Genomic DNA, 27,558 nt, shown 5'->3' with positions numbered 1-27,558 from the left:
TGCTAGAGAGGGGGTGAACTGCTCTTGAGTAGTGTTGGAAAGAGCTCTGAGGTCCTGGCAGCAGCAAGCGGGTTTGGAAATGGGATTTGAGCAAACACTGGGGTGCAGAGTGGGTTAAAGTGCTGCTCCTGTGGTGACCACGAGACTCAGGTGACATTTGGAGTTTCGAGGAGGGCCCGGTGTGTGTGAGCACTGGGAATAAAATCTGCTTTCTTTGCTTAGCTTTTTTTTCCCCCAGCATTTGTAATCCCACCTGCCTGAGCCTGAGGCGTGGGCTCTGCACAGCCTGCAGCTTGCAGGGGGTGGATTATCCCCAGCCTTTGGGGCTCTGCCTTGGCCACTGATTTAGGTGTCTAAAAGTAGTCATCCCATCAGTCCCCTGAGTGTTGGAGCGTTTCTGTTCTCTGCCTCTCACAGTTGCACAGATGGAGAGCCACGGGTTGGTGCAGGCGAGCCTGGAGCTGCCTGCAGAGTTTATCTTTGGGTGGAGCTGCCCAGGGAGGCTGGCAGAGACCTCAAATGCCCCTTTGCCAGTTTGGTTGTAGCTGCTTCCTTGTGTGCCCACGTCCCTTTTGCTGTGCTGAGGAGTGTCCCTGCAGGGGCAGAGAGAGCCCAAACTGCAGTGCTGGGTCTGAGGAGAGGCAGTGAAGGAGCCTCAGGGGAGCTGTCTGAAACCCCACTGGTGAATGGCATTTCCATGTGATTGTTTTTCCAGATTCTGGAAGAATCCCTGGGGAGGTGAGAGGGTTTGCAAAGAATTCAGCACAGCCTTCAGTGCCCATTGCACGTGAGAGCAGGAGGAAGGTCCATTCCCCCTTGCAGAACTGATCACCCCAAACCCCTGAGGTCTGGGAGAAGAGGGGCTGTCCTGAGCTCTGGATCTGATCCACACAGGCAGAGGAGGAAGGAACTTGATCCAAAGAATGACATTTTTGGCAGATGCATTAGGCCAAGGCTGGAGTGTACAACAGGCTCCAAACCCAAATACCTGTGCCCCTAATTCAGTGCTGAGCTCTTTGTTTCCCTCTGGGAGCACCAAGGTCCAAGCTCTGTCAGAAATTCCTCACTTTTGGCACTTGCAAAGCCAGAAACTGGAAAGGCTGGAAACATCACAAGCAGCCCCAAATCTGTGAGATTTCCTGCTGGGTTTGTACATCTCAACCCTTGGGTGAAAGGCCAAGTTTCTGGCCAAACAAAACCCCCATGGATTTTTGGGCTGGCCGAGGGTGAGGTCACTGCTCTGAGCAGCCCTGGGGTTGGCTCTGGGATGTGCTGAGTGCCTCTCCTGCATCCAGGGCCAGCATCACTTCTGCAAGCCCAGCCCAGGGGCCTCAGTGGTCCCTTGACTCGATGGATTCCCCTTCTCTAGGCCACATTTGTGTCATTGTCCCAGCTGAGGATGCACAGTCTGTGCTCCTGCCTGAGCTGGCTGCAAACTGCTCTCCCGGGGGACAAATTCCTCCTCCCCTGCCCAGCCCAGAGCTTTGGAGCTGTCTCCCACCTCCCTGGGCAGCTTTACACCGTTGCTATTTTGAGGAGCCCGGGTCTGGCCGTGCTCAGCATGCTTTGCTCACTCCAGGGTGTGTTTTTGTGGTTGAGGATGATTAGGCCAGGTGAAGATGCTCCCGGAATTAACGCCTACCTCTTCCTCCAAGCTCGGTTTGCCACTTCTCTTGCTGGTTTAGTGGGTACATTGGAGGATCCAGAACTGGCTGCTGAAACTACAAATAGCCTCAGAGGCACAGGTGTAATTACAGCCAGGGAGGCAGAAAGGGGAGTACTTATCTCTTCCTGCAGTTGTTATTCTTCTCTCAGGGGCTGGGTAGATCCTCAGGTCGCTTTAAGCACAAACCTTTAATTGAGCTGCTAGAAGAGACAGTCCCAGCATCCACCATTCACTTTGGAGGGCTGTTTTTAACTCTGTCTGCTGCCCCACCTTTGGGTTTTGGTGTGGAGGAAGCTTTCATGAGCAGGAACAGATCCTCTGCACTTGGCCAGCTCACCTGGAGCTCTGCAGGGTGCTGTTTATGGACACAGACAGTTTCCTTCCTTTTCCTTTAAATAACACTGCCCTGCAGACACGTGATTCATTTAAATCTTGGTTGTGGTCTGGCATTCTCAGAAGCAGATGGGAGAGGTTGTGACAGGAGAACTTCTCCAGGAGGCAGCAGAACATCCTGGGAATCCTGAGGACCTGCTAGATCTTGTCCTTCAGGATGAGGATGGCACCTTAGCACACATCTTCCCTCTCAATCCCTCCTCTTATCTCTCAATTAGTCTTTTCAAACTCTACTTTTCAACCTGGAACATTTGAAACATCCCCTCCTGACTTTTCCTGGTCTCTGCACCAGGTGTGGCAAGTAAATACAGGGAGTAAAGTAGACAATGAGAGTTCGTATTAGCCCAGTACTCCTTGTAGATGGCTCCTGACAGCCAAGGTCTCCCATCCTTTTCTTCCAGTTGAGAAGTCCAAATCTCTGGGGCATTAGAGATCAATTTAAAAGATCAATTTAAAAATACTCCAATGACCTCAAGTAACCCCTGTGACCTCAAGTAACCCCCATCAGGGCCTCAGATGCCCTCAAGTAACCCCTGGATCAATTAAAAAATACTCCAATGACCTCCAGTAACCCCAAATGAACTAAAACAACCCCTCTCAGGGACTCCAATGACTTCAAGGAACCCCAAGTGACCTCAAGGAACCCCAAATGACCTCAAGTAATCCCAAATGACCTCAAAGAACCCCAAATGACCTCAAGGAACCCATACCAGGGCCTCCAATGACCTCACACACACATTCACATTCACTGAATAAAATGCACCTGCTCATCTTTCCCCCTTAGCAAAAGAACATTTGAATATTTGAATCAGACTGAGAAGTTCCCCTGTCTGCTAGGAAAGGAAACACGATTTTGGATCCAGCAAGGGCTCCAGGTACAACAGCACATCCTGACACCCTTAACAATCCCTTTCTAAAGTTCTTTTTCACAATTGGCGCATTGATTCCTTCCCAGTCTCTGTCCTGGTGGCCTCCCCTTTCCCTTTGCTCCTGGGGCTCCCTGCACTTCATCCCACCAGGGGCTGTAAAAACTGTGTCATGATCCTTGCCTGTACCTTCACCTTTTCTCATCCTGGCGCAGGGGAGTCTTGGACAAGGGGTTTTTTTGAGACTTTTGTGCTTCTTGGAGGTTTCTGGAGGCAGACAGGGAAGTGCTGTGGTGCTCTGGGCACCTGAGTGCCCCGTGCCTGGTTGATGATGTGGTGTATCCCGGTGTCCCGGTGACCCCACAGTGCTCCTGGTATCCCGGTGATACCAAAGTGCTCCCGGTGATCCCACAGTGCTCCCGGTGTCCTGGTTGTCCCGCAGTTCTCCCGGTGTCCCAGTTATCCCACAGTATTCCCAGTTATCCCACAGTATTCCTGGTGATCCCGCAGTTCTCCCAGTGATCCCGCAGTGCTCCCAGTGTCCCGGTGATCCCGCAGTGCTTCCGGTGTCCCGGTTGTCCCACAGTTTTCCTGGTGATCCCGCAGTTCTCCCGGTGTCCCGGTTGTCCCACGGTTCTCCCGGTGTCCCAGTTGTCCCGCAGTTCTCCCGGTTGTCCCGCAGTTCTCCCGGTTGTCCCGCAGTGCTCCCAGTGTCCCGGTTATCCCACGGTTCTCCCGGCTGTCCCGCAGTGCTCCCGGTGTCCCGGTTGTCCCACAGTTCTCCCGGTGTCCCGGTTGTCCCGCAGTTCTCCCGGTTGTCTCGCAGTTCTCCCGGTGTCCCGGTTATCCCGCGGTTCTCCCGGTTATCCCGCAGTGCCACCTGCCGCCGGTCCAGCTCCGTTCGCCGGCGATCCCGGCTTATCCCGTCTCTCCTCTTCCTGGCCGCAGGAGCGCTCTGTTCCCGCTGTGTTCTGCCCCCCCTGCCCCTCCTGGGGGTATTTTCCCCCCTTTTTTGCCAGGAGACCGGGATGTGCAGCAGGAGGAGCTGGGCAGGGAGCAGCGCAGACCGAGGGGCTGAACACAGCGGGGCTGTGAGGACAGGGGATGCTGCCCTGCCCTACAAACACCTCCCAGCGGGGCTCTGGGGCTCCTCAGCCCAGCAGAACCCGCTGCAGGCTCTGTTTTGGGGCAGCCCATGGGCACAGGAGGGTCCCCGAAACGCCGGTGCAGCAGGTGCAGGCTGCTGTGAGCTCCTGTGCTGGTGGTGGCTGGTGGAGGCTGCTTGGATGGCTCCGGTGGGCAGCAGCAGGTCTCACCTGGCTGTCCCCACCTCACCTGGCTGCTGGTTTGATCCCTGCCCCCCTCACTCTTGCCCAAATCTCTGGCTCACCCCTCTCACGCTGGGGTCCCCGGGGTGCCCTCGGTGGCGGCGGCCGTGCCCTGGGGACGGTGCTGACCTGGCACACGGGTCGGTTTTGTCCCCCTCCCTGTGCAGGAGCTGACTGTGCCTCGGCTGAGCCCCTGGTGCTGGAGCAGTATGTCGTGGTGGCCGACTACCAGAAGCAGGAGAGCTCGGAGATCAGCCTGTGCGTGGGCCAGGTGGTGGATATCATTGAGAAGAACGAATCAGGTACAGGGAGCTGGGCTCGGCGCAGGCTTCTGGGGCCGCACAGGAGCAGTCCTGGGCTCTCGGTGCTTTCCTCAAGCAGAACAGCCCCCAGGCATGCCACGGGCGTGGTGAGCTGAGGTGGGATGTGCAGGAAGCAGCTCTGCTCTGTGAGCGTGGACGAGGCTGCGGGGCTGATCTCCCCTCGTGCTGAGCGCCCGGCGCCGTCCACCTTCGTCAGTCTCTACTTGGTGCTTCTTGGTGCTGGAAAACTTGGCTGGCGTGTCCCGAGGGCAAAAGCCATCCCTGGGCTTGGCAGGCTGGTTTTAGTGACAGAGGGGGACACTCTGGTGGTGGCCACGAAAGCCCCCTCGGTGCATCCCCAATTCCTGTGGGCAGCAGCCGAGCTCTTCGCTTGCTTCAAAACTGAAACTTGCTCTTAACCTCTGCAAAGGGACTGAGCCATGTTGTGGACCCAGCTTGTGGAGAATTTCTTCCCTGAAGCTTACACAAGTTGCTCGTTGTGGGGAGTTAAATGAAAATAGATTTTAACAGCTCTGGAGAGCTGGTCGCCAGAGGATCAGTTGCACCAGCAGCTCTGTTTGAGAACGAGAGAAATAAAAGCAGCCCTGAAGCAAATGAAACGATTAGCACAGCCAGCTCGAAAGCTGTGGAAAATCATTTATTTATCAAAGGTCAGGCCTGCTTTTCCCTCCCATGCAGGTAGCTGATTCCCTCCCTGACAATCTAGTTGTGTTTCTAAATGACTCACTGGGGGGGTTCTGAGGGCAATTCTCAGTCTTTATTTTTCCCCCCTAAAGACACAAATTGTGCTTTTAATAACAAGCAGCAAGAGTTGGTTTGTATTGGACACACAGGGGGGCCCAGAATTGCTTGTGGCCTCTCTGGAGCTGGCTGGGCTTCCACTGGGAAAGCTGATGTTTTAAATCCTGGATTTGCTCGTGGCTTTTCAGTTCTGCTGTTTCCACAAACGTGGAGAAGGCGAGCGCAGCAGGACTCGGCTATTGATTCACACCCAGGGTATCCATCTCTGCTAATTAGCCCAGGCTTGCTGACCCACGCTGAGGGAAAATGAACCATGAAGGGGCAGAAAGGACCGAAAGCAAATGCAGTGGCTGGAGCCATTCAGCTCTCAGAGCCTCTCCTGGTTTTCCTGGGGAGGGAATTGTACTTTTAGATGTCACTCAGCTGCAGTTCTCCTGTGCTTGGCTCTGTTGCTTTGGGGTCACCCCAGCTTCCCGTGGAGATGCAAGAAAGGGGTCACAGCCCCCCAGACATGTGGTTTGGAGGGAGGGAGGGAGTTTTTGGCTGGTGTGAGCCCTTGGCTGAGCCTCCTGCTGTTTTCTCCTCAGGCTGGTGGTTTGTGAGCACGTTGGAGGAGCAAGGCTGGGTGCCAGCGACCTGCCTGGAGGCGCAGGATGGAGTCCAGGATGAGTTCTCAATGCAGCCTGACGAAGGTAAGAAGCTGCTGGAGGCATCTGCCCCAGCTTCCTCTGCTGGAGACACTGCATCACCCTCCCTGAGCGGGGCAGGGCACGAACCTGGGGGAGGCAAAAGCCAGGAACTAAACCTGGGGAAAGGGACAAAAGCCCAGGAATGGTCCTGCCTGCCCGGTGCTGCAGCAGGACTGGGCAGCTGGCTACTGGTGGTGTATCCACTGGCCTTTCTGCTCCTCCACAGAGGTGCCACCTCCAAGGAATGCTCACCCCAGTGCCTCCTTTCGGCCCAGGGAGCTGTTTTACCTGCCCTGGAGGAGGAGCAGAGCCCAGGTCCTTGGACAATGCATGTGACCTCAACACGTGCAGAACAAGGAGCACACAGTGTGGCCAAGGCAAGCTTCCAGCCTGCCCTTGGAGCAAATCCCAAGTGCCCCTGGATAACCCATCCTTCCCAGTGCCTCCGTGTGCCCCAGGCAGAGCAGTAGCTGGCTCAGCCCCTCGTCTGGGGATGGAGGGGGGCTCAGCCTGGGGAGGGCTCCAGGTGAGCAGAGTCTCTGTACCACTCCCCGTGTCAGCCCTGTCTCCTCCTGGACCTGAAGTGCCACCTCCTTACGTCCTCTCTTGTCCTTCTCCTGCTTCCCCACCGTGCTGTTCCCAGTGCCATGGAGATACTGGTCTCTGCCCAGGCACCTTGGCCGCCGCCGGACTCTTGGGGACTTGTACACCCCTGGATGGGGTCAAGGTGGAGCACACAGAGACTTTCTTGGCTGCCCCTGTGTTGTGCTTGGAGCCTCGTGTGCATGTTGGTTTGCTGTGCATGTGTCAGCCCTCAGAGCGTGCCACCCCTGCCCCTCAGCCTTCCCTCACGTGCGCATCCCTCTCCTCTCTCAGCTCTTCCTTCTCACGTCTTGTTTCGGGCTCAGAAGCTGCAGTTCCTGCTTTCCCTCAGCACACGTGTGCAGAGTTCCTGTAACTGCAGTGACCTGGGTTGGTGCCTCAAGGTGGGCTCAGGAGGAGAAGGTCTGGCTGGATGTGACAGGACATTCTCTGCTCGGTCTCCTCTGCGTGAAGGGGGTGGGAAATCAGACTCTTCCAGAGCTGTGCCACTCCCAGAAGACAAATCCAGGAAACCCGCACGGTGGGGATGTCGGGATGTCCAGAGGGGTGCATTTTGGAGGCAGATTTTTCCCCAAATGGCCTTCACCCTGTTGTGGCACTCCTAAAGCACAGGCAATTATTTCCCTGTGTTTCTTCCAGAGAGGAAACTGAGGGAGAGGGGAGGATGGACGGACCCATTTGTCTGGCATGTCTGCATGGCTTTTAGGATGTTTCTCCTTCCTCCTGAAGGGAAGAACATCCATATTCCTGCTTACCACCCCTTGTTCTCATGGACAGGACATGAGGTTCTTCTGCAGGCTCCCCACATGGCTTTGTCCAATGTCCTGGGGGTTAAATGGTGACGTTCCTGCAGATCTGCTGCTCTGGAGCAGTTTGGGGGCACCTCTGTGTGCATGGGGTTGCCCCCTCATACCTGTGGGATTTCTCTTCCCTCACAGAGGATAGTTCCTCTTTAAAGACTCTGAGAATGAAATTTGAGCTGAAATGGATGCATGGAAGCACTTCTGTGATGAGTTGTGAAAAGTCTTTAGTCCCAAGGGTGAGGAGAAACTTCTTGGGCCAGAGCAGCTCACCAAAGTTTACATTTCCAAATACATTTCACTGTCATTTCCCTTTGAATGGTCGTGTATCTCTGTGTTTGCACCTAAATTACAAGAATTAGCATTTGTATCAAGCACTTCATTGCCATTTGTCAGCTGAGGCCAGGTTTCCATCAAACAGTTCCTCTGTGAAATTTCACTTTCTTTCCGACAGAGGAGAAGTACACGGTTATTTACCCCTACACTGCAAGAGACCAGGATGAAATGAACCTGGACAAAGGGGCCGTGGTGGTGGTGATCCAGAAGAACCTGGAGGGCTGGTGGAAAATCAGGTACTGTCCCAGGCACTGCAGCTGGGGCTGTGGCGTGGCCAGTCCCAAGGCAAGTCTGTGAGCTGGGGAGGGCAGAGTTCCAGAACCCATTTCTCTCCATCCTGACAGATTTGGTGTTCAAGCACAGCTTTGGTTGAAAATCTTGGAAGTGCCCTGATTTCTGTGCTGGGAGGTGGCTGTGTCCTCCAGCAGTGCCAAGGTGTGAGACTTTAGTGAGGTGTCACATCCTGCTGGTGGGAAAACCTGGGAATGTCCCAGGGCAGGCTGGATCCCCAGTCTCTGTTGGAGGCTCCTGCAGGGAACGGCCAGGTCTGGGCCAGCTCTGCTGTGTGCAGGGTTTGCTGAGCCAAAGGCTCCAGCCCATCCCCAGCTGAGGGTTGTTTTCTGCTGGAAGCTCATTTTCTCTTCTCTGTGGTCGAGCAAACGGCCGGGCTTGCTCAGGGTGGGAGCACACGCTGCAATTTTCTTAACCTTACTCTGAACCTGTGCTCTTGGCAGCTGCACAGCCCCAGAAACACATCCACTGACGTTTGAGGCACAGCAGAGCTGCCACAGGAGCTTGAAAGGCAATTACAAGCTCGGTAGTTGGTGCCATCTGAACGAGGTGGCTGCAGCCCAGCCAGCGGGGAGGGTCTGGCATGGCAGGGGCACTGTGGATGTGGTTTTTCAATCAGGTCACGGGGCTGGTTTCTCTCCTAAACAGATTTAGAGCAGGGAAGGGATCCAGGCTTCCAGCAGGGAGAGGTCTCTCCAAAGAGCAGGTACATCAATCCCAGCAGCAGCCCTCTTGTTTTTCCCTCTGCTTTCCCTGCCAGAGCTCTTCACTCCTGAACTGGTGCCATTGCTGAGGTGAAAACTGGGCTTCACAGCATTCCCAGCCCTTGGCCCTGGCTTGGGCCAGCTTGTGTGGGAGCATTAGCCATGAGGGAGCTCTCCTGGTGCCATGGAGAACCTGGCAAGCTCCTGCTGCCCAGAGCTGGCAGTGCCTTCAGCCAAGGTGTGTGCTGAGCTCTGGGCTCACGTCCCTGGCGTGTCCCAGGGACTCTGTGCAGTGACCCTGCTGTCCTTGCCCCCACAGGTACCAGGGCCAGGAGGGCTGGGCCCCCGCCTCCTACCTCAGGAAGGGGAATGGAGATGTGCTCCCACCAAAGCTGGGCTCGGGCTCCTCGGCTCCCTCCAGTGCCCTGGATCTGGATGGCATCTCCAGGCAGCAGCTGCTGGCCAGCAGGGACAAGGATGGGCTGGGGGGCCAGAGGGACGGCAGGTTCGAGAGCCGGCCCCTGCCCAGCGCCGACATCCGACGCAGTAAGTGCTGGGCAGGGCAGCTGGGCTCCAAACCCGGCCTCAGGTGGGCTCCAAACACAGCCTCAGGTGGGCTCCAAACACAGCCTCAGGTGGGCTCCAAACCCGGCCTCAGGTGGGCTCCAAACACAGCCTCAGGTGGGCTCCAAACCCGGCCTCAGGTGGGCTCCAAACACAGCCTCAGGTGGGCTCCAAACCCAGCCTCAGGTGGGCTCCAAACATGGCCTTGAGTGGGCTCCAAACAGATTTTCAGGTGGGCTCCAAACAGAACCTCAGGTGGGCTCCAAACCCAGCCTCACATGGGCCATGGCACACACAGTGGGGCACGGGGACAGTGCTGCCCAGGGACCTGCTGAGGGTCAGCAGATGGGATGGGGATCCCCTCCCAGGCTGGGGATCCCCTCCCAGGCTGCAGGGTCAGCTGGAGATGTTCTCCTTCCAGAAACTGGGGCACCTAAAGGGAGCCTGCCAGAAAGACTGATAGGATGTTTTACAGGACAAGGGAGAATGGCTTCAAACTGACAGAGGTTAGGTGGGATATTGGGAAGAAATTCTCCCCTGTGAGGGTGGGCAGGCCCTGGCACAGGGTGCCCAGAGCAGCTGTGGCTGCCCCTGGATCCCTGGCAGTGCCCAAGGCCAGGCTGGACAGGGCTTGGAGACACCAGGGACAGTGGAAGGTGTCCCTGCCATGGCAGAGGGTGCAACGGGATGGGCTTTGAGGTCTTTTCAAACCCAGGCAATTCCATGATTCTGGGATTCTGTGATCTTAACCCCTCTGCAGGCCAGGTTCTCTGGGCCAGTCCTGCAGTGCAAAAGTAATTTCACGTGGTCACCTCAGCTGCATTTCCCAGGAGAACCTGAAAGCTGGGAAACCCTTGAGACCTGGGTGACCTGTGCCACTCAGGGTTCTGGGCTGATGGGTGCCTCCTTCAGGTTCCTTTCCCTGGGACAGGTTTAGTCCTTGCCTTTCTGTTCTGTCTCTCACTTGTCTTTCATGAACACGTGCTCAAAAGCCAGAAACTCAACAGCATCTGGAATTCTTCCTCCACAGAGTCACCAAAGATGAGGCAGAGGCCACCTCCTCGCCGAGACCTCACCATAGTAAGTGCCAGCTGGTGTGGGAGGGCAGCAGTGGCACAGGGGAGGGAGGGGAGCACTGCAAGGAGCTCTGGTCACTGGTTGGGATCTTGTCCCCGTGCCTGGCTGTGGTGTCACTCCTGCTGTACAAACACACTGATGGCTTTTCTGTTTTCCTGTCACAGCCCCGTGGTTTGAACCTGCCTAAGCCTCCTGTCCCCCCTCAAGTGGAAGAGGAATATTACACCATTGCTGACTTCCAGACCACCATCCCTGATGGCATCAGCTTCCAGGCAGGAATGAAAGTAGAGGTGAGACTGTCACCTTCCCTTCACACACTGTCACTTCAGGGCAGCACTCCTGGCTCCCAGTGCCCTGGCACCTTTCAGGCAGGAACTCCCCTTCCAGGCCAGGGAGATCTGCTCCCCATGGTGCTCTGGCTGCAAACCAGGCATGGTTTTGTCTCTGTTAACATTCCAGACTCCGAGAGTGGGATAAAAAACCTGTAGGAGCTCAAGAGACTCTGGCCCCACACCATTCTTGGTGGCCTCCTGTCCCCCAAGTGTGTGTGCTCTGTTTGAGCAATTGGAAAATAAACCCACGCCACAAATGGGATTGGAGATGGGAGTTTTTCCTCTTAGTTAGGCCAGGTGTAAACTTAAAAGCCCTTCCAAAATTCCTGGCGCGCCCTTCTTGCTGGCAGAACCCCTCCAGCAGATGGGATTTTGCTTTCCCCGTGTGAGGATGTGATTTACGCCTCTCTAAGAGGATTTTTCCTTCAGGGCTGTCCCACTCAGCAGCTGCCAGCTGCAGAAGGGCTGGGCAGTGTGGGATCCACACGGGATCGATCTCTGCTGCTTGATCGCTCCAACAGTGCCACGCTGTGGCCACCACCAGCACCCAGCACCCTGCTCCAGGAGGGACAGACAGCTCAGCAGCTTTTCTCAGCCCCCTTCCTTCCCTGGCAGCCAGGACCAGGGTGTCCCACCCCTTAGGATGCCACTCCTGGGACTCCATGGCTTTTGGCTGGAGCAGCACAAAGGCCGTGTGCCACCCTGCTGTTATAAATGACTGCTCTGATTGAATAATTAAAGAAATTCATTAAACGATCAAAGTATAAATTTGGAAAAAAAAAAAAAAAAAAAAAAAAAGGAAAGCCACAAGCGATTGGACTCTGAGCCAGGCGATCGGCGTCGGGGAGATTTAGGACTTGGCCTCTGTGGCACCAAAGTTCCCGTGGGTCTCCAAAGCTCAGTTCTAAGGGGTCCATTTTTATGCAGTCTCTCGGGCTTTGGAAGGGGCTCTTCTTTAGAATATTATTTCATTTTTCTGGAACCGGTGAAAAATTGCTGGAATCCTGTCAGGTGAAAATCTCCGGGACAAGCTTCTCATGATGCCTATCAGAAATGTCTCCAGCTGGGGTCTTGTCAGATGAGAAATCCCTTGGAATAGACATTTCTGGAGACAGTGTCTTCTTGGTGTTTTGAATTTCTGTCTCTTAGCTTGCTTGTTGCCCGACACTGGTTTTAGTACACAAGACGCTGTGGTTTTTAATTTCATTTAGCACGAATTATTTTATAACGTATGTTACATATGACACTGCCGTCATTTCAAAGACCCTTTGAGTGCAGAGTGGCTGTCTGAGGTCTCCTTTCCCCCTGGCAGGTTATTGAGAAGAACCTGAGTGGCTGGTGGTACATCCAGATCGAGGAGAAGGAGGGCTGGGCCCCTGCCACCTTCATTGATAAGTACAAGAAAACCAGCAACGCCTCCAGGCCCAATTTCCTGGCTCCCCTCCCCAACGAGATGGCGCAGCTGCGGCTCGGTGACACCGATGGCAGTGCCAGCGAGGAGGTGACAGGGCCCTGCCGGCCTCTGCCAGAGGCTCCTCCCAACGGCATGGACTGCACTGGGAGGTGGGGCAAGGACTGGAAGGGGAAGGAGGCTCCCGACAGCGGGGACCTGTCCTTGGCCGGGGGCTACGAGGAGATCTCGGACCGCGACACGGAGGAGAAGCCCAGCCTTCCACCCAGGAAGGAGTCCATCATTAAATCGGAAGGAGAGTTACTAGAGAGGCAGAGACCACCCCCCAAGCCCCCAGGCATGATTTTGCCCATGATCCCACCCAAGCAGTCGGCAGCCCCGAAGGACAGCAAGAAGCCGGAGCTCAAACCGGAGAAGGGCAAACTCTTCCAGCTGAAAAACGAAATGGGACTGGAATGTGGACACAAGGTGTCGGCCAAGGAGGTGAAGAAGCCAAACCTCCGGCCCATTGTGAAGCCGACCAAGCCAAAAGCTGAGCCTGTGGAGGACAAACCTGAGCCCATCACCCAGAACCCGTTCTTGAAGTCGAGACCTCAGATCAGGCCAAAACCCGCTGCGTCCCCCCGGACTGAGCCACCCCCGGCCGATGACAAACTGGACATTTGCAGCCTGCGGAGCAAGCTGAGACCCGCCAAGTGCCCAGAGAAGCCCTCGGAGCAGGACCCCGCCGCCGGGGAAAGCTCCTTCAGCAATGCCGTGGTCTCCTCGGAGCCTTGCGGGAGGTTTCCGGAGCGGCCGGGCACGGAGAGCAAAGCTCTGCCCAAGCTGGACATTGCCCCCAAAGAGGCACTGCCCAAATCTCCCCTGGGCCCAGCAAGCCCCCCCTGTGCCAGGGACGCCCCTCCGCAGCGCCCCGTGGTGCCGCCTCGCAGGCCACCCCCTCCCAAGAAGATGGGGGCTCCTGCCTGCGTCCCCGCCGAGCCCAGGGCCCCGGCACGGGAAGCTCCCGAGGCCAGGCCCTCGGCAGTGCCGGGGAGGCCCATGCTGGTCCCTCCCAAAGCCAAGCCCTTCCTCTCTGCCTGCATGCAAGACGAAGCCAAAGCCAGAAGCAGCGGAAACCCAAAGGTCATCTCCAAGCCCGTGGAGAGAGGGGAGGCCAAGGAGAGGACCTCAGCCCCCGGCTGCAGCCCGGACATCTCCAGGGAAGCTCTCTACGTGGCAGTGGCGGATTTTGAAGGTGACGAGGAGACCAACAGCTTCAGAGAAGGGACTTTGTTTGAAGTTCGTGAGAAGAACAGCAGTGGCTGGTGGTTCTGCAAGGTCCTGGCTGGGGGACCCTGCTGGGAGGGCTGGATCCCTTCCAATTACCTGCGGAAGAAGCCGTAGCTGCTCCACAGCCGGAGGCTCCCAGGTCTCTCACCTGAGTATTTAATGAGCAGATTAATTTATAGTTTTCTGTAAGGCTGGCTTTAAAAGAAAAGATAATAATTTGAGATCCCACGCCTCCCGGCTGGAGCCCCTTGGCAGCTGCTGGAGGAAGCAGCTCGGCCTCCCCTCCCCACCCCTGTGCTCCCTGTACCCACCCTCCTCCTCACATTCCCCAAAGGACTTGGCTCCCGTGGTTCTCTGTGCTGGGCAGGTGGACCTTGAGTGACATTTTGCCACCTCTGTGGTGAATTGGAGAGAAATCCAGCAGCAGCCAGGTGGAATGGCACCAGTGCAGGAAATCACAGAAGGATTCGCCTTTCCCTGAAGCTCAGGGTCACGGTCAAGAGTTGCAGGTCATGTTGCTTAGTCCAGGGATGTAGCAGAGCCACGAGGAATGTGGCAAAAAGGAGGAAGGATTGCTGAGAACAGGTTCCTGTAGCTCTGTCTCTGGTTAAGGGCTGCACCACGCTCCCCCTACGTGGGGATCATCCCTTGGTCCTTCCCTGCTCTACGATGACAAGTGTTAACTTCAACATCCTCCTGGTGGAAAAAAATAGGGAAAAACACACCCTCGTTTAACAGGTCCTGCTGTGCTGCTCCAGGACAGCTCTCAGGCCTCTCCCCTGCAGTACTGCGACCAGACATCACAGGGGTTTTGCTTCCGGAGCTGAGGAATTCTATGCAAGGCACAGAGGACCAGAACGACCCCAAAAACCCTGGAAAAGGGACGCTTTGCTCTCCTCCCCACACAGACTGCCCTGCCTGTTGGACTAGGAGGGGACCACCCCTTCCCAGGACCCACTGAGCTCCCCGGGCTGGCGGGCAGCAGCCGGGAGCTGGGTCCTTCCCTCGGTGCTGACATTATCAAGTGCAATCCAGAATGTGGGAGCTCAGCTCCTCATCACCACCAGTTCTGAGGCGTGGCTGGTGCTCAGGGGCTGCCTGCCTTGTTTGTCACCCCACCTGCCTCTCCTCCAGGTACTTGCATTTCACCCTGTGGGCCAGGTTGGCTTGGAGGGGCTTCTGGGCAAGCAGAGCCTGGGGTTTTTCCATGCTGACATTCCTGCCTTGCCCTCAGTGCTGCTTATCCCAGCAGGAGGATGAGCTGTTGTTCCCCAGTGCTGCTTTCTTTCCTTTCTGTCCTTGGCTATTTGCAGCTTCAGGGCCACATTTCTCTCCAGAAGAGCTTTAAACCCGGATGTCTGTGGGTTTCACAGAGTCACAGAATTGTTGGGGCTGGAAGGGACCTCTGGAGATCATCCAGTCCAACACCCCTGCCAAGGCAGGGGCAGGTTTGGTGTTGACCAAGCCCTGTTGCCCTCTCTGGTCTAATTGCAAGTGTGAGCAATGCAGCCACATTGTTTTGCTGCCGAAAATAATGACAGTTTTCCCTCTAATTTGAGGCTGGCTGAATTGAAGGAGCATTCTCCACTCCCCCAGATGCTCACTTCCTTCTCTGTCCATATTTTCCACCCTGGGAATGTGAAGATCCCTCTGCCTGCATACAGAAGAAAAACAGTGGTCCCAGGATCATTCTGGGAGGGCAATGGGGCAGTTTGATCTGATAAAGTCCTGACCATCCTCATATCCAGAAGGCCCAAAGTTCATTTTTAGCCATGGGAATTCACGCACCCCGGTGTGTGGCTGATTCCTCTCCCTCCCACCTGTGGTTTTCTCCCGTGGCACATCAGCTCCTGATCAGGCTGACTCACCTGAGCTGGCAAAAAGCACCGTGTTTGCAAGGCAGTGCAATAGCAAAGCTCCTTGCTGGCACCTCGGGAGGTGCTGATGTGCTCCCGGGAGAGCTGCGGGGTGGGTTGGGACAGTGCTGCCTTCGCTCTGCCTGGCTCCACTCAACCCCTTCTGCTTTGGAAAGGACTGGGGACAGGATGAGTTAAAGCAGAGCTGCTCCACAGCCAAATCCAGCTCCCACGGTGTCTGGGAAGGGCTGGACCTGTATCCCTGCTCTTGACACAGGGTGGAAGGGCTGCGTGTCCTTTTCCCGGGCACCGCGTCCTTGCTCTGCCTTTGCTGAGCGGCCTTTTCATCTCAGCTCTGTCCCAGAGACCTCTGTGCCCTGGCTCTCCTCGGAGAGGGCTGTGCTATTTGTGTGGCCTGGCCCCTGAATGAGGGCTGCTCCCTCTCCCCTCCCAGCCTGAGCCTCGGAACTGGTCGTGCTCCATTTTCTGACACAAGTACTGTATTTGGCTCGCTGAGCGCGGGACAGGATCGCTCCCTTCTTCCCAAAGAGCTTCCAAGAGGGAGCGCCCCGGTGGGATCCCCCTCAGGAGGTGCCCACACCTGCAGCCTTACCCCTTTTTCCACCCTGCTGCCTGCCAAGGGGCCGTGGGCTGCCCAAGCTCCTGTGGGGAAGATGCCAGGAGCCCCGGGGCTGGCAGGGCTTTGTCCCCGCTCTGCTTTGTGCCCCCGCTCCTGCAGGCACCTGTGCCCCAAGCCAGGCTGCCTCTCCCCCCTGCTCCTCACTGCCTACCTCGTGAGGAGGAGGAGGGTGGCCAAAAGCACCCCAAACTCGGGGGCAGCCCCCCACCAGCCACAGCCCAGCCTCCCAGAGCAGCCCTGAGATCAGGGGCTGTGCCAAGGGGGGCACTGCCGTGGCTTGGGGCCCAGGAGCTGGGATTTGGGGATTTGGGGACAGGCCGGGCTGGGCACATCCTGGGTGGGCATCAGCCCTGCAGTGCCCAGCTCCTGCCAGGCTCCCAAAGCCCGTTTGTTTGTCCGTGTGTCTCTATATTATGTAATGTGTATAAATCTCCATTACTGTGGGTGGGTGGGGGGCAGCAGAAGGTAGATGTAGCTGTGTCCATGCCCTTCTATACCTTCACCTTTAAGGGATGGATTTTTTTTTTTATTTGCTGGGTTTGGGGTTGTTTGGTTTTTTTTTTTTCTTTCATTTTCTTTTTTTTTTTTTTTTTAAGAAATAAAAATAAACTGCTTGACTGGTTTCAAGCACCCTGGTGAACCCATGTGTATGGCTGGTGGAATTCTGGGGTGCTGCTCCCATGTGCAGGGCTGGTTTGGGGTCTGTCTGTCCATCCATCCTGGCAGCTGTGGCAGGGAGGCTCGTGGGGACCCTGACAGCTCCTTGTGTCTCCCTTGGTGCCCAGACTTTATATCCCACCAAACGGGGCAGTGCAGTGTGGAAGTTTTAACTGTGGGCTCAAAGCAGCAGAGTTTGGGGGTTCTGGGTGGCCAGGGATCAGTTCTGGGGGTAAACTGAGGCAGTGGAGTGTCTAAAAAGGCATTTTGGCATAAATTGTCAGCTCCTTCTGCACCCAGAGCGAGCGAGGGGTTTGTGTCAACACTCAGCTCTGGCAGGGCAGAATTTTTCCACTCCACATGAAGGGAAAAAGAAAAGGGAAAAGAGAAGAGGAAAAGAGTAAAAGAAAAGGGAAAGAGAAAAGGGAAAAGGAAACAGGAAAAGGAAAAGGGAAGGGGGAAAGGAAAGAGGAAAAGGAAAAGGGGAAGGAAACAGGAAATGGAAAAGGAGAAAAGGAAAAGGACAAAAATAAAAATGAAAATGAAAATCAGCCCTCCTGCTGTGTCTGCATCACCCCTGGCTGCCACAGCCCCAGCAGGGCACAGGAAGGGGCCAGGCTGGATTGAATAAGAAATTTGGGGCTCTTTGTGAGGGCCACCAAACCCTTCCACCTCTGTAGCCCTGAAATACACTCTTGTCCCCAAAATTCCAAGGACTTGAATGAGCCAGCAAAGCCTCCCAGCCCATGGAGGGAGTGAGCAACCACTGGGCAGTGACTCCCACGAGCAAAGCAAAGCTCAGGAAAGGTTTGTAAAGTCTCTTTTTTATTATTATTATTTTAGAAGCCTCTGCCCCTCTGGATCAGTCTTTCCTCACTTTGCAAATCAAGGCTCTCTCACCCCCCCAGCTCAAACTCTTTGAAGCACTCCAGAGCACTCTGTACAAGCCAAAGGTTTATTTGTTTCATAAACAAGTCAAAATCATATTCATGGAAAACAGGTAAATGGACAAAAGGAAAACACACAGCACTGAACACTATAGAGCACTGACATGTAGAGGTGCAGCTCCCTCCCTCGTGCGATGCCCTCCCTCCCCAGGCCCCCCAAAATTTTGCTTGAAAAGCCTAATACAGAGGTCCAAAATCTGATTCAGCTTCAACAAGATAATACAGGTCACAGTATTGAATCATAAAGGTAAGGACAAGAGAGGAACTGCCTCAGAAAGAGGGAGAGGTAAAAGAGTTCCCCCATCTCTTTCATTTCTTCCTTTTTCCTTAAATTTTCAAACAAAGGTTAAGGAGGAGAGGAGGGGAAAACCCATGGAAATAAACACTTTTTCACTCCTATATATATATATATATATATATATATATATATGTATGTATGTATATTCATATATATATATAAAAAGCAGGATTCTCAGTGAACACAAAATTCTATAAAACTACCATTGATCTGTGTTGGTTTTCTCCCCCCATCTTTTTTTTTTCTTTCTTTCTTTTTAAAAGTTGCTTTAAAAAGGATAAAAAGTGCACAGACACCCTTATAAGGCACAAACAGATCTTCTGTACAAATCATATATCATTGGACTGTTTAAAAAAAATAGCAATACGAATACTAACAATGAAATCTGTAAGAGGCTACCTTTTCCTGGATTTTTTTTCATTTTTTTTTTTTTTTATTTTTTTTATTTTTTTGAGGCCTATTTTGGAAAATTCCTGTTGCTCTTGGATAGGCAGGGCCACAGGTCCACTGCTCTCCCATCCCACTCGGTTCCCTTGCTGGCCTCACTGGGTGCTGCCCCTTCCTCCAAACTGGTTTTGGCTGCTACAGCAAAAATTCAGCCTCTGCAAAGTGTCCTGAACAGCTCCTGGGGTGGATTTGGTGTTTCTCCTTGCTGGCTTAAAAATACAAAACAGAGCTACACCAAAAAAAAAAAAAAAAAAAACCCACCCAGGCTGAGCACCCACCCTGCTGATGGAGGCCCTGAGGTGGCACCGAGCAAAGGGGGCTCTGCCCCGCTGGTGTCACCGTGAGCAGTGACCAAAGGGCACCCCTGGGATGGCCCAGGCTGATCCAGGCACAGCTTTCCTTGAATTCCTCCCCAGGGAAAGGCTTCCCATGGCTGGCAGTGCCCAGGCAGGTGCTGACACACCCTGGCACCGTGGTGCCCTTGGTGCTGTGCCCGCTGCACACAGCTGGACCTGGATCTGCCAGCGTGGGGCTGGGAGGTCCCTGGGAATGCAAATCCTGTGGTCCCCGGGGTGGAGGACAGCCAGGAGGTCCAGAAAAGCTCCAGATGCAGGGAATGTGCCCTGGCTCCTCCTCAGGGAAAGGTGGCACTGAAAGGTGCAGTGGCTCTGCTGAGGGTGGTGGCACAGCCAGTGGCACCAAAAAGGTCTCCAAAAAGGGCTCTGCAAAGCTGTTGGGCCCTCGTGCAGGGCCATGGCTGAGAGGTCACAGCAGCCTCTCCTTGATACACTCAGGAAAAACGTTCATCAGCTCTCCAAGGAAAAAACACAAAAGGTTTGGGTGTCCTGTGAGCACAGCCCACTGCAGGGGGAGGATGAGCTGCTCCCTGGCTGTGCCCTCCCCGATGGCAGCGTGGGACAGGGCTGGCACAGGGCTGGCACAGGCCAGTAGCCAAACCCAGCTCTCCTGGCCCAGCCAAGCCACCACCTGGGCAGCAGCACCATGCAGTCACAGCCTTGGAGGAGAGAGGGAATAGCCAGACATCCCTCTGGCTCCCTCTGTGCCCAGAAGCCCTGAAATGTACAGGAGTTATTCAATTTTTTCCTTTTTCCAGACTAAAACGTGGTAATTGCACCTTTCTGAAAAGCTCTTCTTACGCACTTGGTAGCACACGGTCACCGAGCTGCAGGGACACAGCTCCTCTCATCCTCCCATTTCCATCTTTATTCCCCCTTTCTGAGCCTGAAGCAGCTGGAAACTGGCCAGGCTGGGGCTGAAGGACAGGATTGGGGCTGTGCAATGGGCAAAGGACAGAGACTGGAGGGCAGCTCCTGCTGGAGCAGCAGGGAGGAGGATGCTGAGCTCCTCACACCAGCCCTGGTGCTGAACAATCAGGTGCTGCCTGCAGCTGACATTACACCCAAAACCCATTTACCTTTTAATTCCCACCAGCTAATTCAGCCTCGGAGCCTTTTTCTCTCCTTTTCAGTAAAGCCAAGTGGGATAGTCCCTGTTTTTCTCAACAAGGTCTCAGGTACAGTCGAGACCCAGCGTGCAGGCAGCTGGGAGCTGTGCTGGGAAATCTGCAAAGGCTGGAGAAAGACCAGGTAAAATCGGCATATACAGTCCCCAGAAATAAAGGTGAGCCTGATGGGACTGGGTCAGAAATGAATTCCTCACCAGAGCCTCCAAAGAATCCCCGTGGAAGGGCGGGAGGAAGGCTGAGCCCTGCCGTGGCACCGGCTGCAGGGGAAGGTCTGGCACAGGTGGCACTCAGGACAGGGTGACACGGCAGCTGTGCCACCTGCCAGGAGGGCAGAGCAGAGTGCAGGGGTGTGTGCCTGCAGGTGACAGACCCCGTCACTGCAGCGTCCCAAGCCAGGACTGCAGCGTGCCCATCCAAACGCTCCTGCCATCCACAGGCTGCAGTTTATGGCTTCAGAAGGCAGCAGGGCAGTGCCCGAGCTGCCCCTCACAGCCTGCCTGGGCTCATGCTCCTCACTGCTACCCCAGGGCAGCTCCCTGGGTCTCAGCCTCCATGGCCAGAACTCCCCGTTCTGCCACAGAAAGAAAAATCTGCTTTTCCTAAGCCCAGACCAGCTCCTGCATGTCCCCAGAGCTTGTTGATGGGGACGGAACCCCAACAAGTGACAACCTGGCTGTGCCGCTATTTGGCCTGAGCTGGTTCTCCTTACATGACATTTCCAGATCAGTTCTGTCCACTTTGAACCCTCCCGCTGGGCCTCGTCCCAATTTTGCTCCACCACAGCACAAGCCCCTGGCAGCAGCCCAGAGCTGTCGGGTTTTAGGGTCGGGAAGCCCAGTGGCACCCGGCACTGCCCAAGTGGCAACCTCCCCATCCCGACCCGCAGCACGGCGAGCCTCCCCCGCAGCGGGAGGAGGGGGAAAAAAGAGCCTTTGCACGGGAAAATTTCTCATTTTGCAGCTGGCTCGGCTCCCGGCGAGGCCCCACACGATCCTCAGCTTTGCTCCCTGAATTGTGCCCTAGCAGTCAAATAAGGAAACACAGACAACGAGCCACTTGATAACGACTGACCAGCACGATAACCCATAAGCAGGGACGGAATGGCGTGGTTTGCTAGCGGCGTTCCCCCTTCCTGCAGCCCCTGCCGGGCGCTACGGGCGGTAGATTTTAATCACATCTTTGATGACCCGTCGGCAAATGGGGCAGCAGGCGTTGAGCTGCTTCTTCAGCTTAAGACCACAGGTGTTGCAGAGGCACATGTGTCCGCAGGTGTAGATCACCGTGTCCACCTCGCTGTCAAAGCACACGGTGCACTCCCCGTTCTTGCTGCTCGATGGCTCCGGAGGGGAGAAGACAGGAGAGATGGGGGGGCTCAAAGGGGAGCTGGGGGCAGTCACTGCAAAAAGAAAAGGGGGGAATGAGGTCCTGTAGTCACGCGGGATGGGGCAAAGCTGGCGCTGTGTGACACACTCGAGGCAGTTTTTAAGGCTGTCCTCAGTCATTGCCTGGTTCTTTGGCCAAAGGAATCCCAGTGTATTCCAACGTGCAGCAGGCACAGCTCTGGGCAGAGCCTGTTAGTCCTTTTCTACACATGGGGCAGGTGCCACATCCACACATTTTCTGAACACTTGTAGGGGTGGTGGTTCCACCACTTCTCTGGGCAGCTTGTTCGACACCTGACCACTCTTCCCATAAAGAGATTATTCCTTATATCTAAATTAAACTACTCCTTGTGCAACTAGATGCTGTTTCCTCCTATCCTGTCCCTGTTCCCTGGAGCAGAGCCCGACCCCCCTGGCTGTCCCCTCCTGTCAGGAGCTGTGCAGAGCCACAAGGCCCCCCCTGATCCCCCTTTTCTCCAGGCTGAGCCCCTTTCCAGCTCCCTCAGCTGCTCCTGAGGCTCCAGCCCCTTCCTCAGCTCCTTTCCCTTCCCTGGACACACTCCAGCCCCTCAATGTCTTCCTCATCTCGAGTGGCCCAGAACTGGACACAAGGCTGGAGGTGCAGCCTCAGCAGTGCCCAGCACAGGGGACAGTCCCTGCCCTGCTCCTGCTGCCACACTGGTGCTGATACAACCAAGGCACAGCCCTTCTTCAGGCCACGAAAACCTTTCCAGCGCTGTGTTTTCTTCCCATTCCTTCTGCTGGCCTGGCAGGAGAGGTAACCCCCCCGGGGCTGAGGGCTGGCTGTCCTTACCCAGCGAGGACTCGGAGGCTGATGAGGACCTGTTGACGCTGAAGGCCATGTCCGAGTCGCTGTCGTACTGGGAGCCACCGGGGGATCCTGAGGGAGACACCGTCCCCGGGCTGGACTGCACCGTGCCTGGGAACACAGGAGAGAGCTGAGCCCACACAGGGACACCCCAAGCCCGGCCAAAGCCCCTCAGCCTGGCTGAGCTGCTCCCACCCCACCTGCACAGGGACTTCAGGGCAAGCCCAGCTGCTGAGTTAATGCTGCCCCTTGGTAACGACACAGGGCAAGATTTTGGGTGTGAGCCCATGCTCTGGACCTCATCATGCCTTTGTATGATGCCTGCTCAGCTTCAGTGAAGCGAGCACCAGGTTGTGCAGTATTTGCTTTTCCACTTCCCCACGGTCCCACTCTCCCCAGCAGCAGAGGGCTCCAGCTGTGGCTGTCACACTGTCAGCTGGGAAAGGCCATTGCTTTGGATGAAGAAAACCTGCTTTACAAAGTCATTAACATCTGCTTTTCTGACAGAATCCTTAACAGGAGGAAAGGAGAAAGGCTGGAACTGGTCCCCAGCAATGGATCAGAAGTGCCAGCTGATCCCTGAGCTGTGGCAGTGCCTCAGGAGCAATTACTGTCTATGCTTCAACCAGAGCTGTGCTCACAAAAATCATCACCCTTACCAAGGCAGAAGTTTAACACCTGTGGGCTGGAATAGGGTGTTTATAAAGAATCCCTTCTAAAAGCAAACCCACTGGAAAACGGCTGCCCCCCACAACCATCTCTGTTTGTAAAGAATCTCTTCAAAAAACAAACCCACTGAAAAAGAAGCTGCACCCCACAACCATCTCTGTTTATAAAGAATCCCTTCAAAAAAACAAACCCACTGAAAAAGAAGCTGCACCCCACAACCATCTCTGTTTATAAAGAATCCCTTCAAAAAACAAACCCACTGAAAAAGAAGCTGCACCCCACAACCATCTCTGTTTATAAAGAATCCCTTCAGAAAACAAACCCACTGAAAAAGAAGCTGCACCCCACAACCATCTCTGTTTGTAAAGAATCCCTTCAGAAAACAAACCCACTGAAAAAGAAGCTGCCCCCCACAGCCATCCCTGCCTGCTGCTTGTTTTATCTCTCAAGTCTCATCCTTTCCTGGGGGAATCACAGAGGCTGCGCACATCTCTGTGACAGGCACCATCTTTTGTCACTCTTGTTTGCAAACACAAGGAGCTGCACCCTCGCATCAGTGAACGCTGCGAGTGCAAACCCAGAGCTCTGCTTCTGGCCCAGGAAACTTCTCCAGCCAGGTGCTCCGTTGGGCCGCACTTACCCAGGATTTTGAGCTGGTTGATCACACCGTGGATCGTAAAAAACACCCAGAGGGACTGTGAGGTGTCCACGCACATGAGCATCCCCCGGCTGGCCCCGTTGACCCCGTGGTGCACCTCTCCGTTGGGCAGGACCATGAAGCTGAGGATGTCGCCGCTGTTGAGGACCGGGAACGCCCGGTAAACCACCCAGTACTCCTTACGGTCCAGGAGAAAGTCCGGATCCGCCGGGAGCTCGTTTGTCCGCAAAGTGCTCGGATCACAAGAGGTGATGCCGAACGAGAGGGCCCCGTAGTACGGCAGCCCCAGGTGTCCTACTTCCACAAAGAGGCTCTCCCCGATGTGCAAAGGCCGGTCAGAAAACACCAAAGTCCTATTGCTCTCCTGCCAGTTGGTGCAGGCCACCATCCTGTCCTGGGAAAAGGTGATGTCGGGGCCGCGGGTGGGGTGGAACCGCAGGTCGGTGTCCAGGAACGCCGGGACTCCCTGGGCGTGCTGCCGCCGGCCGGGGCAGCAGGGGATGATGTGGTTGTCAGTCCCAAGTCCTGGCACCCGGCTGAGGTTCAGGTTTGCAATTTTGGCCACCACTTGGTTGTTCTCGAGCTCGTTGTTGTTGAAGTTGGCCGAGTCGTGGTTGCTCTGGGGAAGGCAGGTGCTGAGCCGGGCGGTGCTGAGCCGGGCAGTGGTCATGGTCTCTGCAAACATGCTGTCTGTGAGAGAAACCAAGGCACAGAGGCTTTAGTCAAGAGGAAACTGCCTGCTTTTATGCTTACAGTTGTTATCGCAGCCTACAGACTCCAAAAGGAAAAATCAGCCACGGGTCAACCACTAATGAACAGCTCCTGGTGCAGAGTCACGCGTGGAGCAGGCAGAGGAGCGGCTGCATCTGGCACCAGCCAAGGGAAAACAAGTGTTCCAAAGCACTCGTGTGATCTGGGAGCTCCCTGCACTGGGGAATGGGGAAAAGCTGTAAACCACTGTGGTCCTACAGCTTTCTGAGGAGAAAAATCTGATAGCCCTGAGGTTACACTATTAAAAAAAATAAAGTCTCAATATTTTGTTGTCCCAAGGTCTTGTGCAAGGCAAATCCACAAGTGATGGCTGAAGGAACTCAAGGATGAATGGATATTCTTTCCACACTCCTTGTCACTGCCTTACACCTGTGTCCAGGCACAGGTGTGTCCCAGAGTGACCATTTCAAGCCTCACATCTCAGGGGTGTTCACAGCCCTGCAGAGGTTTTGAATGGAGAGCTTGTCACAAAAGCTACTTCCTGCAGGTGTTAGAAAGCTTTTACAGCAGAAGGTTGTTTTCCCTTTTCACAGCAAAGGGAAAGTCAGGATGTTGATCCTTAATTAATTTCTCAGGTTTCCACTTGAGCCATGCCAGGCTTGGGGGATGATGTAAAGGTGTGGGAAAGTTTGGGAGTGTTCTCCCTTCTACCTCCAGCCCTGCTGGGCCAGCCTGGACACTTCACTCTTCACTTCACAAGGTTAAATGCACTGAGCAAAGTCAGAGCACGTGGAATTTAAGAGTCTGTGTGAATGACTCCTGGTCTTCCCAGAGATGGAGAGGGATGAAGCAGCCCAGCACCAACACTGCCTGCTCCCTGGAGGAGAGAATCCCCAGGCTTTTGGCAAAGAAGGAAAAACACCCAAATCCACCCAGCAGCTGCAAAGCAGAACCTGCCTCGCTGAGAAGCCCAGGAAGGAGGGGCCACTGGGGTGGGCTGATGGCTGGAGCAGCTCCTTCTCAGCCAGCACAGCTTGTGTGGCAAGAAATGCTCCCACAGAGCAGCCAGGCACATCCAAGCTTCATGATGGATGTCCCATCCCTGGCAGTGTCCAAGGGCAGGTTGGACAGGGCTTGGAACAGCTGGGATAGTGGAAGGTGTCCTTGCCCATGGTAGGGAGTTGGAATGAGATGATCTCTCAGATCCCTTCCAGCCCAAACCATCCTAAGATTCATGATGCTGCAAGATGCATTTTGTGCCTCACAACTGTATTTCACAATTCTCTCGACTCGCAACATTTTGGGAGGACGAGGCAGAGACAAGCACATCCTCAAGCAAGGGGTTTGGGTCCCCTGGTGCCTCAGATGGCTGAGCATGGCCCTGATTCCTGGGGCAGTGTGGGGGGGTTTGCTATTTTAATTTAAAAATACTCCCAGCAGAGTACAGGTGCTCTCAGCCTGAGTCTTTCACTGGGAACTCTTGGATGCTGCAGGCAGGACTGGAGGTGGGGAGCAGAAAGAAGCTGCATTTTCTTTTTCAAACTCCAATTTTATGAGGAGAAAGGAAAGCTCTGGTGAAGCAGCTGCCTTGGCCAATACAGCAAACACTCCTTCTCCTCTGTGACGAGCACCAGAGGCTGGAGTGTGTCACAACTGCAATTACAGGACAAGCTGCTGGTGCGGTTTAATTACACATTTGAGGCACAGCAGACAGGGAAAAGCGTTGTTTATGTGTGGCCTTCTCGGCTGTAAAATAATTGGCACTGTTCAGAAGGATGTGTGATGGAGCTGCCTGCCCTCTGGACTCGCCATTCCACAGCTTATCCCTGGTGCCTGCTCCATGCCAGGCTGGCAGCACCATCCCCTGGGGCAGGTGCAGCTGGCTTTGGCTGTTAAAACTCCATCAATCCAAGGAGCCTCAGGGAAAGGGCAACTCTCTTGGATTTTAAAAGTGTTCCCTGTGGTGCAGCCCAGTTCAAACACTCCATCTAACGCTGAATTCAGTAGAAATTTCAGTGCTGTAGAAGCCACGAAAGGAAAATCATCCCATGGCCATCAGCTGGGCTTGCTAATGGGAACAGATTCATCCCTTCTTGCAGCCCTTCCTAAGGATGAGGCTGTAAAGCAGCCAGACTCCACCTGATTCCAGGGGTCTGAGTGATGTCCCTGTGCCAGGGAAGGGTCACAATGCCAACACAACCCTCAAACTGCCAGCCTGGGTGGGACCCCGGCCAAGAGCAGAGAGAGGGGCTGGGGAAGGGCTCTGGGAAACTCTTGGGCAATTACTCGTAGTTTTCCAATGGACTGGCAGTAACTGGTAGCTGGGAAAGAATAGACAAAGCCACGACTTGTCCTTTTTGTCTCCTCAGTCCTTGGGACCTTGCTCCATGTTTTCCATCCCAAAGCAGCACATCCAGCTCAGAGAAAGCTGAGTGGAATTGCAGGTAAAGATTTCCATTTCTCCCTTCCCACAATGTGCAGCCTTTCCATCACTGCCACCCCTGGAATATATTGCTTTCTGCATCCCTACTGCTGGCAGACAAAAAATGATTAATTGGAGGTACAAAACCAACAGCAAATTAATTTTCTTAAGCGTCCCATGGAAATGATCACATAGATCATGCATCTTTCCTACAGGATCAGAAAGAGCAACCACAAGAGCAGCCCACAGGCGGCAAAGACACACTTACCTAGAATTTGCACTTCGTGGGTAATTCCATAGACGTCTATGAGGGCCCAAAGAGGCCCGGAAACTTTAATACCACAGTGAAACAAGATTGGCTCCTCATCATTAATACTGTAGAAGACTCTGCCGTGCCGGTCCACCCAGAAGGCCAAGATATTGTCCCTGACGGCAAACCTCTCCGGCAGAGCCTTGGCCCAGTAGCCGGGGCGGGTGACGAGGTCGGGGCAGGCGTACTTTGGTATCTCCTCGGAGCTCATCTGCGAGGGGTCGTGGATGGTGAAGCCGAAGCGCAGGGCCCCGCTCCAGCCGTGGTGCACGGCCACCAGCTTGAGGCGCACCTTCTCGTAGAGGTGGATGGGCCGGTTGGTGAAGGTGACGCCGTTGCAGAAGCTGTTCCTGCGCGTGGCCTTGCGCGAGTGCGCGTCCAGCCGCACGTTCTTGCCCTTGGCCTGCGAGTGGAAGCGCGGCGGCTCCGTGATGGCCAGCACCGAGCGCCTCTCATGGCTGCTGCTGTTGGGCAAGCTGTAGTAGGGCCGGCTGGACACCGAGCGGGTCTGGTGGCTCGTGTCTGCGAAAGGACAAAGCACATCTGTCAGCAGGGCTTGGCTCAGCCGGGCGTGGTTTGCACCACTCTGCTAAGACCTGAAATATCACGGAGTCACTGGGTTGGAAGAGACCTTCAAGATCATCGAGTCCAGCCCAGCCCCAACACCTCGGCTCAACCCTGGCACCCAGTGCCACATCCAGGCTTTGTTAAACACACCCAGGGATGGTGACTGCACCACCTCCCTGGTCAGGCCATTCCAGAACTTTAGCACCCTTTTTATAAAACACTTTTTCTTAACATCCAACCTATATTTCCCTTGGTGCAGCTTGAGGCTGTGTCCTCTGGTTCT

The 27,558-nt window shown here is 54.9% G+C and overlaps 2 protein-coding genes across 3 annotated transcripts in view; one reads left to right on the top strand and one right to left on the bottom strand.

The window, feature by feature from the left end:
- Positions 1-16,532, top strand: part of SH3PXD2B (SH3 and PX domains 2B) — a 64,884-nt gene extending 48,352 nt beyond the window's left edge. The window contains exons 7-14 of one of the 2 annotated variants that reach the window (XM_053991326.1): positions 4,421-4,555; positions 5,905-6,009; positions 6,650-6,733; positions 7,864-7,981; positions 9,060-9,286; positions 10,335-10,384; positions 10,546-10,671; positions 12,026-16,532. In XM_053991326.1, the coding sequence (XP_053847301.1) occupies positions 4,421-4,555; positions 5,905-6,009; positions 6,650-6,733; positions 7,864-7,981; positions 9,060-9,286; positions 10,335-10,384; positions 10,546-10,671; positions 12,026-13,510 (2,330 nt within the window). In that variant the 3' untranslated portion in view covers positions 13,511-16,532. The remainder of the gene's footprint in view (positions 1-4,420; positions 4,556-5,904; positions 6,010-6,649; positions 6,734-7,863; positions 7,982-9,059; positions 9,287-10,334; positions 10,385-10,545; positions 10,672-12,025) is intronic. The other variant, XM_053991327.1, reaches the window with a different exon arrangement.
- Positions 16,533-17,490: 958 nt separating this feature from the next.
- The window catches only part of NEURL1B (neuralized E3 ubiquitin protein ligase 1B), a 35,325-nt gene continuing 25,257 nt past the window's right edge, over positions 17,491-27,558 (bottom strand). Inside the window, exons 3-6 of the mRNA XM_053991499.1 lie at positions 26,667-27,294; positions 23,248-23,955; positions 21,924-22,049; positions 17,491-21,123 (exon numbers count right to left, since the gene is read on the bottom strand). Of these exons, the coding sequence (XP_053847474.1) occupies positions 20,879-21,123; positions 21,924-22,049; positions 23,248-23,955; positions 26,667-27,294 (1,707 nt within the window). The 3' untranslated portion in view covers positions 17,491-20,878. The remainder of the gene's footprint in view (positions 21,124-21,923; positions 22,050-23,247; positions 23,956-26,666; positions 27,295-27,558) is intronic.

Source organism: Vidua macroura, chromosome 15, assembly GCF_024509145.1.
Source record: "Vidua macroura isolate BioBank_ID:100142 chromosome 15, ASM2450914v1, whole genome shotgun sequence".
Lineage (NCBI taxonomy): Eukaryota > Metazoa > Chordata > Aves > Passeriformes > Viduidae > Vidua > Vidua macroura.
Note: the sequence above shows the minus strand (reverse complement) of the source record. Positions and strands in the feature narration are given on the sequence as shown.